Source organism: Pteropus medius, unplaced genomic scaffold (assembly GCF_902729225.1).
Source record: "Pteropus medius unplaced genomic scaffold, Ma_sr-lr_union100, whole genome shotgun sequence".
Taxonomy (NCBI): Eukaryota; Metazoa; Chordata; class Mammalia; order Chiroptera; family Pteropodidae; genus Pteropus; species Pteropus medius.
In genome coordinates, this window is record NW_024346062.1 from 2085160 (window position 1) to 2102218 (window position 17059).

The window sequence follows — 17059 nt, forward strand, 5'->3', positions numbered from 1 at the left end:
CAACCACCACCACAAGGATCTCAAGGAGACCCAGAGAGAAATACGATATTTTCTGCGGAATGTTCCACTTTGTGGTGTTTGTGGTTTGTGATGTTCCACTTTGTGGTGTTCTGTGCTTTGAAATTTACCAAATGAAAAAAAAATTATTAAATACTGATCATCATATACATTTCTGTTACCTTAGGGTTAGAGTCAAGTTCCGTTTAGAAATAACTCCAAGAACAGTTTTTATTTTGTTTTCACACTGAAAACCAGTCAGATTTGCTTCAGCCTCAAAGAGCATATTTATGTAAAATTAAATTAATGCTGACAGCAAGTTGTACTTTTTTTTCTAAACAGGAAATGGGTTAAAAAGACCCAAACCCCCATCAACTCTATATAAAGTGAAAAATTCAGTCATTTATCCTAACAGGTTTTCTTTAGAAATGTCTCAAAACAAAAGGGTGTTTTCTTATAATGTCTTTAAGAGGCATTTAAGTAGAGCAGTGATTGCAAACTAAGACATTCTGATGAACAGAGTAGACCTTCTGCTTTTAAGGTATTCATTATATGCTGTTGTTTATTTAGAAGGATATTTGTTTGAATACCTGATGGACAATGAGAGGATATTTGATATATTTGAGAGGTCACAGAGTTAAATTGTCATTAAGTGTTAATGATTCACTGAGAAATAATAGCTGTGGTAGTCTCAGTAGTTCCAAGCCATTTTTGAGAAATTGATCCCTGAGAGAGAAATGCTGTGGGTTGTGTGTCTGATTCACAGAATTGGGGGCCAGGGTGTTGATTTGTTGCTAAATAGTTTTTGTTTATTTTGTGACCAATGACGCCTCTCAGCTATAAAGTTTCCACCTGGTACCTAAAAAGTTAATCTGATCAATCCCTAAACCAAACAGATATAATAAGGAAAGATTGTATAGTTTTCGCTAATGTTTATCCCACACTTACATGATGCCTGGCACTATGGAGACTGTTAAGCATATACTATCATCTAAGCTCACAACAACCTGAGGAGGCAGGTTTTATTGTTATTGACAGGCCAGGAAATAGAGAGAACAGAAAAATGTCTCTCATATTGCCCTAGATACACCGCTATTTGGGGTATGGGTAGTGGGGGAGTTTGGCTTCAGAGTCTTTGCACCTGAACCACTGCTCTACACCAAAGAGGTGGAGTGAATTGCTGTTAAAGGAGAGATAACCATACATTAGTGACAACCAAGGCTTCAGTGACTCTGGCTCCTGGGGGCTTTAAAAATCAATTGTGGTAAAATATGCAGAACATAAAATTTACCATTTTAAAGTATACAGTTCAGTGGTATATTAAGTACATTCACATTGTTGTACAGCCGTCACTACCATCCATCTCCAGAATTCTTGTCCTCTTGCAAACCTGAAACTCTGTACCTATTAAATAATAACTCCCCATTCATACCTACCCCCCTTCCCCCAACTCTTGGCAACCACCATTATACTTTCTGTCTCTATGAATTTAACTACTCTATGTACCTCATATAAGTAGAATCATACAGTATTTGTCTTTTGTGACTGGCTTATTTCACTTAGCATAATGTCCTCAGTGTTTATCCATATTGTAGTACGTGTCAGAATTTTTTTTTGCCTTTTTAAGGCTGAATAGTATTCCATTGTAAGTCTATACTGCATTTTGTTTGTCTATTCACCCATCGAGGTACACTTGGGTTCCTTCCACCTTTTGGCTACTGCAAATAGTGCTGCTCTCCTGGGGACTTTTTTGAAAGCCAAATAGAGTGAGAACCTGTATCTGGCCACAGGTTCTGAAATTCTGAGTGTGACGGCAATTATGGGCACACTTCATCAGGCAGAGGGAATCCATGGAAGTGATTCCTCTGCCTAATTTCTTAGCCTCTGGTGAAGAAGCCTTAAAATCCCATTTTGTCATTTTTGGCATTACTCCTATTTATGTTTATTACTACAGAAGTGTAAACAGAGTTGCTAACATATAAAATCTAGGTCTCTACTGTTCATCATCACAGGAATTGTAAATCCAGCCATTGTTATTAGATTACATCTATGAAATATTCCCATTTTAATTTTAGAATACTTTAAAAAGTAAGAATGCTTCCTGTTTTTGAAAAAAGATGTTCTAACTTTAACGTTTTGGGGGGAAAGAGCACATTAAGTACAAAATTATTTCTAGCCTACATGCTTTGCTTAATTCTCTGCAACTACTTCTCCCTTAATATTTGGTGATGGGAGGAAGGGTCAATTAGCAGTTTTTAAGTTAATTAAGCTACCTGAAGGAGATATTTTTGAAAAGTCGTTAACATTTTTAAAAAGTAGATATTGCTTAATGTATAATTCATAGAAAGAAAAGGGGAGCATTTTCATTGTTCATGCCTCAAGGAGTTCTCCAGTGCCGTTTCGAAGATGATTGACAATAGTTGAAGCATTCCGCTGGCTCTTTGGTAAACCTGGGCAACATGAAAATTTACTGCACTTCATTTATCTGGATGGACTCCTTTAGGATGTGACACTGATTTCCTGCTGAGAAGACAAACAGTGAATTCAAAGATAGAAGAATGATCTCTGAATCATTATCAGTCCTGGGGGAGATACTCTGACAAGCAGGCTTCCTGCCTTATTATTCAGCCTGCTCAGCATGCCTTAACTCTATAGTTCCTCTGTGACTTGCCAGATGGTAGATTCATAGTTCAGCCCCCATCTTAAGGGGCTTCTTGCCTTCTCCCCACCATTTTCTGTGTTCTTGCCAAGGCCATTTGCCTTCTGAAGTTGGTACTGGTTATGTGTCAGGAAGTTTGCTAAGCACTTAATATACATTATCTTGCTTCTTACAACAATGCTAGGAGGAAATGGTATTATTGTTATTGTTGTTTTCCCAATTTAAGGATGAAGACACTGAGGCTAAGATAACACAGCTAATAAACGGATGATCTGGCATTTAACCTTAGGCCAGTCTCTCTGCTCTGAAGCCCATGAACTTGATCATTTTCTTATCCTGCTTCTCATTTTTCATACCTGTGTATTTCTTTAGCTCTTTAGCTCTTTATTGAATCTTTTCAATTTGTCTTTTTGTTCCATTCTTTAGACCCATTTATTTTTTCTCATTATTAACTTCTTGTCGAACTAACCTTGTTTTCTTTTCATTCAGTGTTGACTTTTAATAAAGTAATCTCATAAAATTTGGCCCATATTATTTCAGTAAGCTTATCTCTCAGGAAATTGTTGATTGGAAAAAATAATCACAAAAATTAATTTGAAAGCATGATACCTTTTCAACTATGGGAATAAACTTTTCCTCTAATTCACAAAATATGCTCAATGCTTTTGTATCTCAAAAATTTTGGAAGAGAATTTCCTAGGAGCTTGATCTATGGTGTTATATATACCATTAATGTTCAGTTTGCATAATTATAGACTTTTAAAATCTCTAGTAAAACACTTGAGAATATTGTTGTCTTTAAAAATCAGAACAAGATTATACTACATATCAAAACCTTATATTTGAATCAGTTAATAGGGTACTTTTTTCCCATACGTAATTTTTACATTTTGTTTAATTTTTTTAAACTCGTGGGTATAGTAATGTTGGAAAGAGAAGGTGGGATAGTAGTTTCAGAAAGTGTATTTCGATATTTTATTCATGCAAATCTTTTTTTTAGCCTTGATGATATAGCAACTATAGCTAAAAAGCTTTCATTTTTCTCCGTCGTGAATATAGACTCTATATTAATATAGAAGGATATAGCATTGTTTATCTATCAAAGCACAGTCAAGTTTTTGTTTTGAAGGAAAGCCAGATCATTTGATGCATCCTCTACCCTGTATAAGTTAATTTCTCTAAACATAGGACTATAGAAGAATATTATCGAGCGATCTAGTTTGGGTATCCATATTTGTTTATTTCTATGTGTTATATGTGCATATATAAAAATGCATAGAAAAACACCTCGGAGGTAAACAATACTCAACTGTAAAAAGTGGTTGCCTCCAAGGGATATCCTTGGGGTTGGGGGAGGGGGTGTGCTGGGAACAAGGGAAGCCTGCCAGTTTTACTCCATGTATTGTGTGAACTTTTTCAATAAGCATAAGTGACTTTTGCAAAAAGAAAAAAATTAATCAACAAAAGCAGCATTAGTTATAATAAATCTTGCTTGTATTCCAGTTCCACAGCCTCCTAGGTTAGAACCTCAGGAACCAAATTCTGCCACTAGCACAACAATTGCAGTCTACTGGAGCATGGACAAGGAAGATGTCATTGACTCATTCCAAGTGTACTGCGTGGAGGAGCCACAAGATGACCAAGAATTAAATGGTAGGATTGGTAACACAAATATGGGTTCATGTGTACATTTCTGCATCTCAGTGTGAAGTATTTAAACATATAAATATTATGACACTTTCCACAAAGCATTCCTAGCCACATATAAAAACAACAAACCAACAACCATGTACGAAATAACATAAAAGCAAAATTTGGAAATTAGGATCAAGAAAAACAAAAACGCATAAATATCACAATAGTCAACATGGATATTGTAATTGAGATTCAAATTTGACTTTGAGTTCTTAGGATAACAGAAACAATTGGGTGATTCTCATTTTCATAAGGGAAGTAACACACCAGAGTTAAGGGGAAAATAAAGTTTCAGTCAGTACTAAAGTCTAAAATACAAGTGTAATGTGTGCCACTTTGTAGAGGAGAAATGAGCTATATCGGACAGTGTCTGCCACAATAATTTTAATGCAAATGCAGCTTTGGATGTCATAGTTGGCATTTTCTCGGATCCACCTTTGATACAAGCTATTAGCAAACTATAAAGGTTAATTCCGAGTTTAGACTTCTTAAGGCATAGGCCTAGTTATGGTGTAGTTTTCTGGTGTCCCAAATTAATGCACAGATAGAAGTAAAAGTGTTTAGTAGGGTGAGAGGATGATACTTTTACAGCTGAGTCTCTGTAGCTATCTCTCTGTTCGGTAGTATTTCTAAAAAGACCTAGAAGCCAGGCATTTTGAGGTTGTACTTCCTAATGAGTCAGAGCTGAGAGGGCTGGCATTTTGTGTCGAAGACAGACTGATATATTTTAGAAACCAGTTGAGCATGTGATGGGTTGACATGCCACAGGAGCCCAATTTGTAATAAGGAATTAATTATAATATATTTCAGTTATTAATATTTAAATCTTTAAATCTTTTGAAATGTTATGTGATTCTTACTTAAATTAGAAAAAAAGTAAGAAAAGCAACCATAGGCATAGTATAAAGATGGCTGAGTTTGTCCATAAGAACTCCTATTTTATTGGGCGTCTATGATTATGTAGCTGTCACAGCACAATAAGATACATGCTGTTATCGCCATTTGTAAGTGAGAAAACTGTCGTGAGGTATAGCTTGTACATGGCAAGGGCATGATTCAAACAGAGATCTTTCAGGCTGCAAAGCTTACGTTTTTGTTTGCTTGACTCTGTGTTGGTTTTGTTATGCAGTCATCCCCCCCTTATGGGAGGTTTCACTTTTTGAGGTTTCAGTAACCCACAGTGAACCTCAGTTTAAAATATTAAATGGAAAATTCTAGAAATAAACAATTCATATGTTTTAACTGCACACCGTTCTGAGTAGCGTGGTAAAATCTTGCGCTGTTTTGCTTCACCCTACCCGGAATGTGAATCATCACTTTGTCCAGCATATCCATGTAACAGCTGCCATCTCAGTTATCAGATTGACTGTCCCAGTATCACAGTGCTTGTGTTCAAGTAACTCTTATTTTACTTAATAATGGCCCCAAAGCACAAGAGTAGTGATGCAATTCGGATATGCCAAAGAGAAGCCATGCAGTGATTCCTTTAGGAAGAAAGGTGAGTATACTGCAATAAGATACTGAGAGAGAGAGAGAGAGAGAGAGAGAGATTGAGAGAGAAGGGAGGAAGGGAGAGAGGGAGAGAGACCACATTTACATTCACATAACTTTTATTATGGTATATGCTATAATTGTTATATTTTATTATTATTGTTGTTAATCTCTTACTGTGCCCAGTTTGTAAATCAGACTTTATCATACATATGCACATATAAGAAAAACATCGTATATAGGGTTCGATATTATCTGTGATTTCAGGCATCCACTGGGGGTCTTGGAATGTGTTCCCCTGGGATAATGGAGGGTTCTATTGTACCACACTTCATCTCCCTGCATATCCAGTTACATCATGAAACTTCTTGGCTCTCCAAGATTCCTCTTAGCAACTGTTTATTGCCTGGAGTACTTTTTAAAAGTGATTTACACTGTTCCACTCCGCCCCTCGGCCACACACACACCTTCCCCTAAACACTTAGCTGTCCTGTGTCTCATTCATTCAATGCCTTGAACACTGCTAATGCCAGTTAATCTGATGATGTATACTGTGATACTGTGTTGTGTGAAGTAGGTCTCCAGTAACATACACGGTGTGCATTGTTTAAAAAAGTCCTGGGTAACAGAACTTAGCTTGAAGGGACAATTCCATTGAAAACTGCAGTCACAGTTTAGAGGCTATAGGGGAAATGTTTTTTTCAGTGTATAAGTCCTTATGACATTATTTAAATCAAGCTTTGTATCCAGAAAGTAAGCTAATTGGGAAAGAGAGATGCAATTAAGAAGACTGTTGAGTTGAAAAGCTCCTAAATTTCTTTTAAAAGGAAACAATCCGGGTTTCTTAACTGGAGGAGTTTTGAAGATGTTGACATTCAGGAGTAATAAGGGAGGATAACAGAAATCACCGTAAGCTAATTTAAAAAAGAAAATTGTTCTTTTTAAGGAGAGAAAATTTCACTAAGAATAATCAGATTGGCCCAAAGGGGCGGATGTTAAGAATGTTATTGAGTAATATTTACTACTAAAATATTGAAAGTAGAATAACATGAGAATTTTAGGAAATATCTTAATTGAACAAGTTACTTCTTAGAATAGTTTATGACCTATAAAAGTTATTTAAGTATTTCTATAAATTGTGGAAATCCCTAGTTGAAAGAATTCTAGAATTCATGAGAAGGAACCAGGATTTGAAACTTTGAAAATCATACTTAATAATAAAATAGTTTATGAATCTGTAAAGATGCTTTATGTCATCATAAGTTTAGAAAACATGAGGTTGTCCTTGTTTTACTACATATTCTTCTGAAATATTGGCATTTCTTCTTAGAAATTATCTTGAGAATGTATTATTGAGATTTAAGCTAACATAAACTATGCAATTTTAGTATTTGCTATTAAAATAAGTTACTTGTGATATATGAAGGTCAGAATTTTACTAATACGCTATCGTTTTCTGATAAGTATTCACAAGTAATACTATGTCATTCTAATGATCTCTTCAGAATGCTATTGCTTTCTTGTGTATTCTAAAGTGCTAGCTCTCATATAATGATATCTGTAAGTTTATCAGTTTGGGTTTCCACTGAAAAAAGTAGACCAATTTTTTCAGTAACTATAACTTTCAATTAACTTTGGAAGAAACCTCAAAGTTTATTGTGTTTTATGCTAGACTTGGTAGAAGAATACAGAGTGACAGTGAAAGAAAGCTACTGCATTTTTGAAGATTTAGAACCTGACCGATGCTATCAAGTATGGGTAATGGCTGTGAACTTCACCGGATGTAGCCTGCCCAGTGAAAGGGCAATTTTTAGAACAGGTAAGGAGATGTTAAGAGGCTGTTAGGAGGCAATACTAAACTCTTCACAGACTTTTAAGATCAACTAATAAGCATTTATTAATCACCTATCGTGTGCTGGGTGCTATACAGTGCTGGATATGCAATGATGAATAAGAGTGGGTTTCTGTTCTCAAGAAGCTCATAGTCAAGTGAGGATGGTAGAAAACCTGATAATAAAAAATTTGTGGTAAGGATCATGATCCAGTTATGCACGGGTTATTATGAGAACCTCCCAGAGGGGTACCTGAGACAACCTGGGTCAGGGGCAGAATCAGGAATGGCTTTCTAGAACTGATGCCGAATGAAATCCTTTAAAGGATTAGTAGGAAATAAATTGTTAAAGGGATCTATTTCATTTGAAGAAGTACTATGAACAGAGGCATCAAGATAAGAAACAGTATAGAGCACTCAGGACACAAAAAGAAATTTGGAATTATTTCTTCGACTTAAAAATAAAGAGAAGAAAGACATCAGGTGAGAAGGGCTAGTGTATAGAGTTCATGTTTGCTAAGGTAAGAAGCTCAGGCTTCATCATATGAAAAACTCCAAAAGGTTTCTCAGTGATAGTAGTAGCTGGGAACACATTCCTAAGATGTCGTCTTTTCACAGAGGGCTGCAGCAGTTATAGGATAAGCCAAGTTCGCATTGCCTTTAAAATAATTTTAACTACCTCGGGGGGAAAAATGACTTACTCCCACCATTTTATGTTTTCTTCTGGCCTTTTAAAACAAATATTTATTGAGCACTTTGGGAAGACAAGATCATGGCTAAGCTTTGTATAAAGGGAGGGGGACAGGAATCTTTGTTTTTATTTGCTTGTATATGTAGGGTTTATAGGAAACTAATGTGGAAGCTGTTTGGGGTTGGGGGGAAACTGGGCAGTTTGGAAGGCAGAGGTGGGAGAGAGACTTTCACTATATAAATTTTTATACCTTTTGGGTTTTTAACCCAGAATGTATTTTTTAATCAAAAATGAAAATGAAATCATGTTCAAGTAGTCTGCCCAAGTTACCATGGAAGCAGAACTGGCTTTGATTACTCTGCAGTTGACTTGGTTCTCTGTCCACAGCACCCTCCACCCCTGTGATCTGTGCTGAGGACTGTACCGTGTGTTGGAACACAGCCACCATCCGATGGCGGCCTGCCAACACAGAGGCCACTGAGACCTATACTCTGGAATACTGCAGACAGCACTCTCCGGAAGGCGAGGGCCTCAGGTAGGATCCCTCTCCATGGGGAGACCCCACTTCTCCATAGAGAGAGCCCGGGGTGCCAGGAACCCAGCTTAGGGCCTGAAGCTAAACTCTAGGCTTATGCTCACAGAAGGGAAAAAAGCTTCCTAAAATCCTGCAGAGCTAATTAAGTAGACTTGATTTGCAACTCCATCACTATTCATCAGTGAACTCCAAGTTTGTAATAAAACACATGCTACAATGCAGAATAACTCCCCTGTAAGAAAAATATATGCGAATTTTAATAAAATGGAACATGCTTTGAAGTATATTGAACTTGAGTCATCAGACAGGCTTTGTGCTTTTTTTATGGACTTTTTAGTAGTTATATTAGGATAGGTACCAGCTAACTCAGGAAACTGATAGTGACCTTGTATACAATGTAAACACATTTTTGTATGTGTAAATGTAAAATGTAAATTTGAATGTCTCTGTGATATATTGCTAATACAAAGGAGCCAATTACATATATATTATTACAGAGACATACCTGCCTCTCTAAGAGTATGAAGAATCTAGAGATCTTTGTGGGAAAAAATAAATGTAAAGCTCTCTCAATAAAATTATGAAGCTAAAATTTATCAAAAAAAGGCCTGTGCATCGAAAGGACATTTGGTAAATGTTAATTCATTTACTGAGGTAGTGTTTTCTTAACCTCCACTCCATGGCAATAGGGCAACTTCATGTTCCATGACGAATATTCAGATCATCATTATTAATATTCATATTTTTGATAGAGACATTTTTAGCTTTATTTAACCAAATTTAGAGATAAATTATTTCTATAGGATATGAAACTTAGAAATAATGGTATGAAATTAGACAGCTTTTTGATAAAGCGTATTTATTAAGCGCTTACCTTCATGATCAATCAACAACTATTTATTTAGTTATGATGTGAGGTTTCATATGACTGAGCAATAATTATAGTTTCTTTCAAGTATATGAAGAGAGGCTTCACAAAATAATGATCAAAGAATGAATTAATGTTGAGTGGAGTGTGTAAGGGGAGGATGTAGGCATTTCAGTAGAAGTGAGAACATAATAAATGTACAAGAAACAACATCTCTGTTTAGCATGATAATTGCTGGAAGGCTCTTCAGTGCTCAGCAAATGGCTGAGAGGTGAATGCAGGCCAGGACAGAGGAAGGGAGAAGAAAGAGAGAAAGTGAGTGGGAGAGGCAGACAGACACACACAAAGAGATTATAACTGACTTTTATTGAGCATTTACTATGTGCCAAGTCAATTTCCTAAATACTTTATGTATATACATTACCTTATTTAACCTTCACAAGAACAATGACAGAAAACAGATGCTTTGAGAGGCTGCTCAGCTAGTGAGTGGCAATCGGGATTCAAATTGTTTTGTTAGGTTTCAAAGTCCAAGCTGCTAATCTTTATTTAATGTCACGTAGGGGAGTCCTGGACCTTCTCTACAAAAAACTGTGGATGCTATGAGAGCATTATATGAGAAGTTCCTGAGTCCCAAGGCAGTCTCTCCAACCATTCTCTACCATCAGTGAGGAAAATCTAGTTCTTTCCAAGGCGAGATCAGACTTAAGAAGTGTTCTGAAATGACTTATCCTTGTTATGGCATCAGTTCTCCAGCTGGCATTTGCGTAAATGATATCAGTGCAGTTGGATTCTTAAATCAACAGAAATCTGGAAACTCTGAGACCTAGAAGATATGTCACTGAGGGAACTGATGTCGTCTCATAAACGTGACTACAAGGAGAAGGGAAAGGGGGACGGAAGGGGAAGTGGCATCCATTTGAGGGCCTTCAACATGCCAGGAACTGTGCTAAATCTCATTTAACCCTTTCAACAGTCCTAGAAGGAAGGAAATGATTTCCACTAAATTAGACCCAGGGAGGTTAAATCATTTGACCAAGATATTAAATGATGGAGTGAAAGTTTGGAGTCAGTATTCAAACTCAGATCTATCTTATTCTTTCCACTAGTTTGAAAACTTATGTCCTTAAGTAAACTGAGTTAGCATACCTCAATAGAGCCTGACAACTGGGAGCTATTGTGTATCCTTAGTTTCCTTCGTCATATGAAAAACATAAATGTAAAGAGAGAATGCAGAACCATTCAGAACCCCTTTGATTAATGTTTTTTCTTCTTCTGATCATTCCGGGGTCCTAAAAAAAAAAAAAAAAAAAACCACAAAATTCTATTTGATATCAACAATGAACAATGCATTCCAAATAAATCCTTCTATCAAAGCCAAAGAAACAAATGGCATTTCCATTTGTAGGGGAACAATGGCCATCTACCAATTTCACTAAGACAAAAGTTGAGCTTATTAAAACATAAGACTTGTCATTAGTTTATTCGTTCTATTTGAGACTTTGCCAGTGGGTTCATTTTTATTTTTCTTGTTGAAGGAGAACATCTGAGAGGCTGGATAAGCAGATGTTTATAGTAGTTATGGAACAATACAAGCATCCTTTATTATTGAATGGATATAGTCCAGCAAGTTTAGAAATGAAGGGAAATTCCACATACAGAGCCTTGTTGATAGTTTGGAGCTGTGTTGGAGATGTAGCTATTTTCCAATTAAGTGCTAAAAGACCCCTCAGTGCCAGGAGGTGGAATGGTATATCCAATCCATAGCCCAGGGATGACGTTCGAGTCTTTGGATTCCCGCTGGTCTAACAGTAGATAATTTTTTGAAGAAAGCAACATTTTGTTGACCACAAATCACTAAGCTGACTATTTGCTAAGTCTATTGCTGATGCACCATCAGAGACATCCCTCATTGATACAGAAGCCTGAATGCCTTATACCCCAGGTTGGCATTAACAGACTATAAAATAATTCATCCTTAATCTCAGATGCCCAGGGCTGCAAAAGTCATTTGTATTTCTTTTGGTTCTCCGATTTAGGAGTTCAAGACAGAAGGGAAATTCTGCTCTTCCGGAGTGGCCATGTGTCTTAAGTCTTTTGATCATTTGGTTCTTACAACCAACTCTAAAACTTTCCTTACAGTATCTGATGGTTCAAAACTCTACAAAACATTAACTAACCTATATTGCTCAGTCTCTAAGAGTCAGTTGTAGACAGCTAGTCAGACAATAGAATTGATAAACAAAGAACCTCAAAACTTGATCACCTCTAGTCAACAAATGCAAACAATCCTTACTTTTCCATTATTTAGAACCACATTCTTTACTTTGGTTTTCTGCCCAGCAGTGCGTAATTAAAGTTATTTTGTGTCTTGGAAAGAACAGCAAGCCAAGGATTGTCTGATCTCACTCACTTGCTGACTCCATGAAGGGATCATTATATAAAGTTTCAGCCTCAGTGCCTAGGATAGTGTTTGGCTTATTGTAGCTACTCAGTAAACATGTGTTACCTGAATAGGTAAATATCAATTAGCATTGAACACATAATGCTGACACTAATAAGAAAAGTTCGGCCAGCTCTCACGATAATCTCTTATTAAAAATGGGAAAAAAATAAACTGTGCCAACAAAGTAAAGAATGGTGAATGAGTTAATTTTAGTGCTTGGATACTTAACTAGAATATAGGACTAGTCTAATCTGTAGGCTGGAAACCTTTTCATGGATCACTGATAGTAAAGGGCACTTATAATCTTGTTCATCCATTATTTCTGTAGCCCTTAAGTAAGTTCTAGGTTCTATGCAAAAACCCTATACTAAACCAGATCTAAATATTGATCCAGAGGCTATTTCAGGGGAATAAGGGGGATCAAAGATTACTTCTTTTTGACATGGCTCAGTGAAGGTGGGGACCTTATCTGTGTAGATATTCATGTGAATGAATGAGTGGATGAATGATGGGATTAGCCAATCTCTTTTTGCCCTTCACAACTTCAAGTCATCTAACTGGCTAGGATCTCTAGCAAAGGAGAGAGAAACTAAAGAAAACTAAGAATGAAATGGGTTCACATCTTTTTCTCTCACCCAATCCTTGAAAAAACAGACAACCTTAAAAGCTCCGATCTGGAATAGGAAGGAAGTTGAAAGGAAATGAAAAGAAGGGAGAAAAGGATGAGGAATATGAACACACACATACATATACACAAAGGCATTGATTACTCCTTAGATTAGAGAATCTAATTTTGGTTGCCAGAACATCCATCTTAAGACCTGTGGTTTCTTCTCCTAGTATGATGGCCTCTGTTTATTTCAATTTAAGATCAGAGGTGCTGGTTGAACTCTTATGGTGGGTGTTTAAACGGAATGAGCCTACTGTGTCCCCAAGTTCCATGACGTGGTGTCTGAAAGAGCCAAGCAATTGCCTCCATTCCATAATCCTCACAGAAAACACATTTGCATATTTTTGTGTGTGGGCCCGATGGCTTGGTCCCAGCAGTCGGGCCCCAGTTGGGATTGGGGGTGGGCGGGAGTGACAATCCCCGGCTTGTGTGCGGGGGCTGAGGGAGCTCCTACTCGCCCTTTCCTGTTTTTCTTTGAATGCTCTCCTCAGGTTGGGTGGGCTCAAGACACTTTCAAAAATTTTCCACGGCTCGGCTGTTTCCTCAGCTGTTCTGTCTCTCCTGTGTGGAGAGAAGTCAGCAGAACTGTGGGTGGAGGAGGGAAAACTGAGAGAAATATAGTACAGGGATTAGCTGTGTGGGCTGCACAGAGAGAAGCTGTGTACTGAATGACAAATCTGTGAGACTCAATATGGTTCAAAAGTAGTTGGTAGTGAACTTCCTGCTTCCCAGCTCTGACCAAGGCTGTGGATGGGGAGACCCTTGTGGTTTGAGGGTGTTGGGCTCTAGGTGCTGGACCTGTGAGCTCACTTTCCTCCCACTTCAAGCTTTTGGGGCCACACATGTTGGAGCAAGAACAGAACTGTCTGTCACAATTGAGTGTTCCAGCTGGGGACACCTGCCGTGCCATCTGTAAAATAAGGGCAAATAAGGGTGAGTTTGCTAGTGAACTTAGTGGCTGAACAGAGATAAAAAATTTCCAGCATTTCTTTCTTTTTTAAGAAACCTTGTACTAAGCTTTTAGCTGGGTAGCTGATGACTGACCAGTGGTTAATGGAAAGTGATTTGACCTTTTCTGCAATCTGTGGGTAAAGGAGACAGTCATTCTTGCCCCGTGCTTGCTTCACAGGATGACAGGAGGGTCACTGACATGACTGGGCTAAAATTCATTAAGTAATTATGAGCTAATAGCCGATCTTTATATAGTGTTGGTTTCCTGACCCAAGTTGTAACATCCTTCTGCAAGGAGCCCTTGGGAGAGTGAGTAATATGAAAATGATTCCTTTCCTGCCCCCAGTATCCTTGGCATTCGGCTTTTCCTAAATCTTTCTTCCCAACTGAATCTATTTAACTTCGATCATTTAAAATCCTATATACCTCCTGATTATATAGTAAAACCCCAGTCAATGGAAACCCAAACTGTTCCTTCACTTCTAACTTAAGTTCTGTCAATTTCCAAAAGTATTCAGGTTGCTAACAATAAAAGACCCAGACATAATAGAACCATTAAAAACAACCCTGTAAGAACAAGAGCCAGATAATGCAGGGGCGAGGAGATTGTATCAGAAACCACAGGTTGAGAACAGTACCTAGATGGAACATAAAATTTAAATCTGAACTTCCTGGCAGCTAAGGTGAAAACAGGAGGGAGGGGGAGAGAGCAAGAGGGAGAAAGAGATTACATAACTCTTCTCTTTTTAAAAAGAAAGCACAACATTTCACTAAGAGACAATTATATTTCTTGACATTCAGCTCTAAGATGAATTTTTCACGTAGATCTTTATGTAAAGACTATTGAACAAGATAATAATAATTGTCTTTAAGAGCAGTTTTACGAAGGATGAAAAAACATTTCCTATGCAACCCTTTTTTAAGTGAGATCTGAAAGCATAATGTTAAATCACCATTCTGTGCAGGTAGTTCTATGGGACCTCAAGTAATTGTCCACATATGTGGCCTTGGAGTGGTACAGGAGAGATTAGAGGTTGCAGAGGAATGAATGTTACTAGGCTCCTGGGATTCTCAGTCTGAAATATAAATGGCATCATTCAGGCTTTTGAGGGTAACTAGAGAGAAATCAGAAACCCAGTATCCTTCTGCTGGAATCCTTGGCTCACTTTGATTTTGTGAGACTCTAATTACAGGAAAATCTGAATCCGATTCTCAGCAGCATTTAGCCCTCATGTTATGTTTTTACACTATTATGAACTAATAATGATGTTTAGTTAAAACTGAGTCTCATGGTATCCCCATTTATCAAAGGAAAAATAGTCCTATTCAAATATTTTTATTTGCCAAGTTTTTTAAAAAAAAGAAAATAAATATATAAAGAATTTTATTCTTAATCCTGATTTAACCAAATTTTTCATCTAAAACAAAAAAATTCCATATTTATAGTTAGTTAATGTTACTTTATGTTTCATGGATTTTTCTTCTTTTTCCTGTTCCTCCTACCCCTCTACTCACCCCATACTTCTTATGATTATGTTTCCCAAACCTAACTAATCATAAAAATCAACTGAGATGCTTGTTAAAGTTTAGAATCATAAGCCTCTCTTAGTAGATTTTGATTCAGAAGGTCTAATGTGCCCAGCCAGGTTTGGGGATCACTCCTTTACTCCCTCAGGGTACTGCAGTGTACTCTGTTCACAATTCACATTAAATGGTGTTGACTGACTGGCTGAATGTTGATGCTGCAACAGGAATGCCAGTAAGAGCCCACTGTGTTTTTAAAAAACAATTCATACTTAGCCATCTGTTGTGCACCGCAGTGACAACACCATCGTAGGCTGCTTTAAGAGCCATGGCACTGGATTCCTCCATATTGTTTGTAAACATGCCACGCCCCTCCTCTGGGAGAAAACATGGTTAGATCAAGGTGTTAGACATGGCAGTGCAGACAACAACCATTCCTCATGGTTATTAGTCCTTCAGGTTACCTCTAGCGCATCCCTTCCTTCCATTCCAAATAATTGTTGAATTATCAAATTTTTAGTGAAGCTACTTCACAAAGTTCAAACTAATGTGCACTCTGCAAAACAGTCAATCCACTCCTGAACTCCTAAGCTTGTACTATAGCTCTGAAAGTAAATTATTTAATTAATTTTGGATAGATAATGTGTACATATGGTACAAATTTAAAAGATGCAAAAGAGAATACAATGAAAATTAAGTCTCTTTTCTACCTATATTTTGCCTACTCAATTCTCCTCTGCAGAGGCAATAAATATTACCTGATTCATACTTATCTTTTCAGATAGTCTGTGCATATACAAGCATCTATATTTTTTCAACAAATTGTAGCATACTATATACATATTTCCACCACCTTGCTGTTCTTGTTTAAAAATATTTTTTGGTTGATGTCCTATATCAGTACATATGGAACTGTCTCATTTTAAAAAACAATTCCATTGTATTCTGTTTTAAGAATATAATTGAACTTACTTGACCAATTGAGAAGTGTTTATGTTGTTTTCATTCTCAAACAATGCTGCAGAAAAAGGCCTTGTGCGTGTAATATTTCAGACGTACCCAAGTATATCTGTAGGATAACTTCCTAAAAGTAGAATGACTGGTTAAAAGGTATGTACATTTTGAATTTTGATAGATGTTATCAAATTGTCTCCATAGAGGCCGTTTACACTTGCCTACATTGGTGATAAAACTTTTGATAAAAAAGTGATAAAACTTTTGGTCATTGACAATCGATAAGTAGAAAATAGACTCTTATTATAGTTTAATTGTGTATTTCTATTATTAAACTGACTTATTTTTTTCATATGTTTTGGAGCCATGTACTTCCTGTTCTATGAACTCTTCATTGCCTTTACTCATTTTTTCCTGTTAGATTGTAGTATTTTTTTCTTAACGATTTATAGAAACTCTGTTTCTTTTTAAAACATTAGCTCTCATCTATGATATGAATTGCAAATATTTTTTCTATGCATATTTTTTAATGTTAAGTTAGTTGAATTATCACTCTTTTAAAAATAGCTTTTAGTTTTTAAAACATTTAAACATTTTTAAATCCCTTCTCTCTCCATATGTATATATATTCTCTCATTTTTTGGTAATATCTAATGATTTTATTTTTAAAAACTAGATCTTTTGTAATCTGGAATTTATTTCAGCAGAGGAAGTGAAGTAGAAAATGCACTTTACTTTTTTTCAGTA

The 17059-nt window shown here is 36.7% G+C and overlaps 1 protein-coding gene across 1 annotated transcript in view; it reads left to right on the forward strand.

Moving 5' to 3' along the window:
* Positions 1-17059, forward strand: part of CMYA5 (cardiomyopathy associated 5) — an 89497-nt gene that overhangs the window by 56928 nt on the left and 15510 nt on the right. Inside the window, 3 exon segments of the mRNA XM_039874913.1 lie at positions 4160-4309; positions 7515-7661; positions 8752-8899. Coding sequence (XP_039730847.1) covers positions 4160-4309; positions 7515-7661; positions 8752-8899 — 445 coding nt within the window.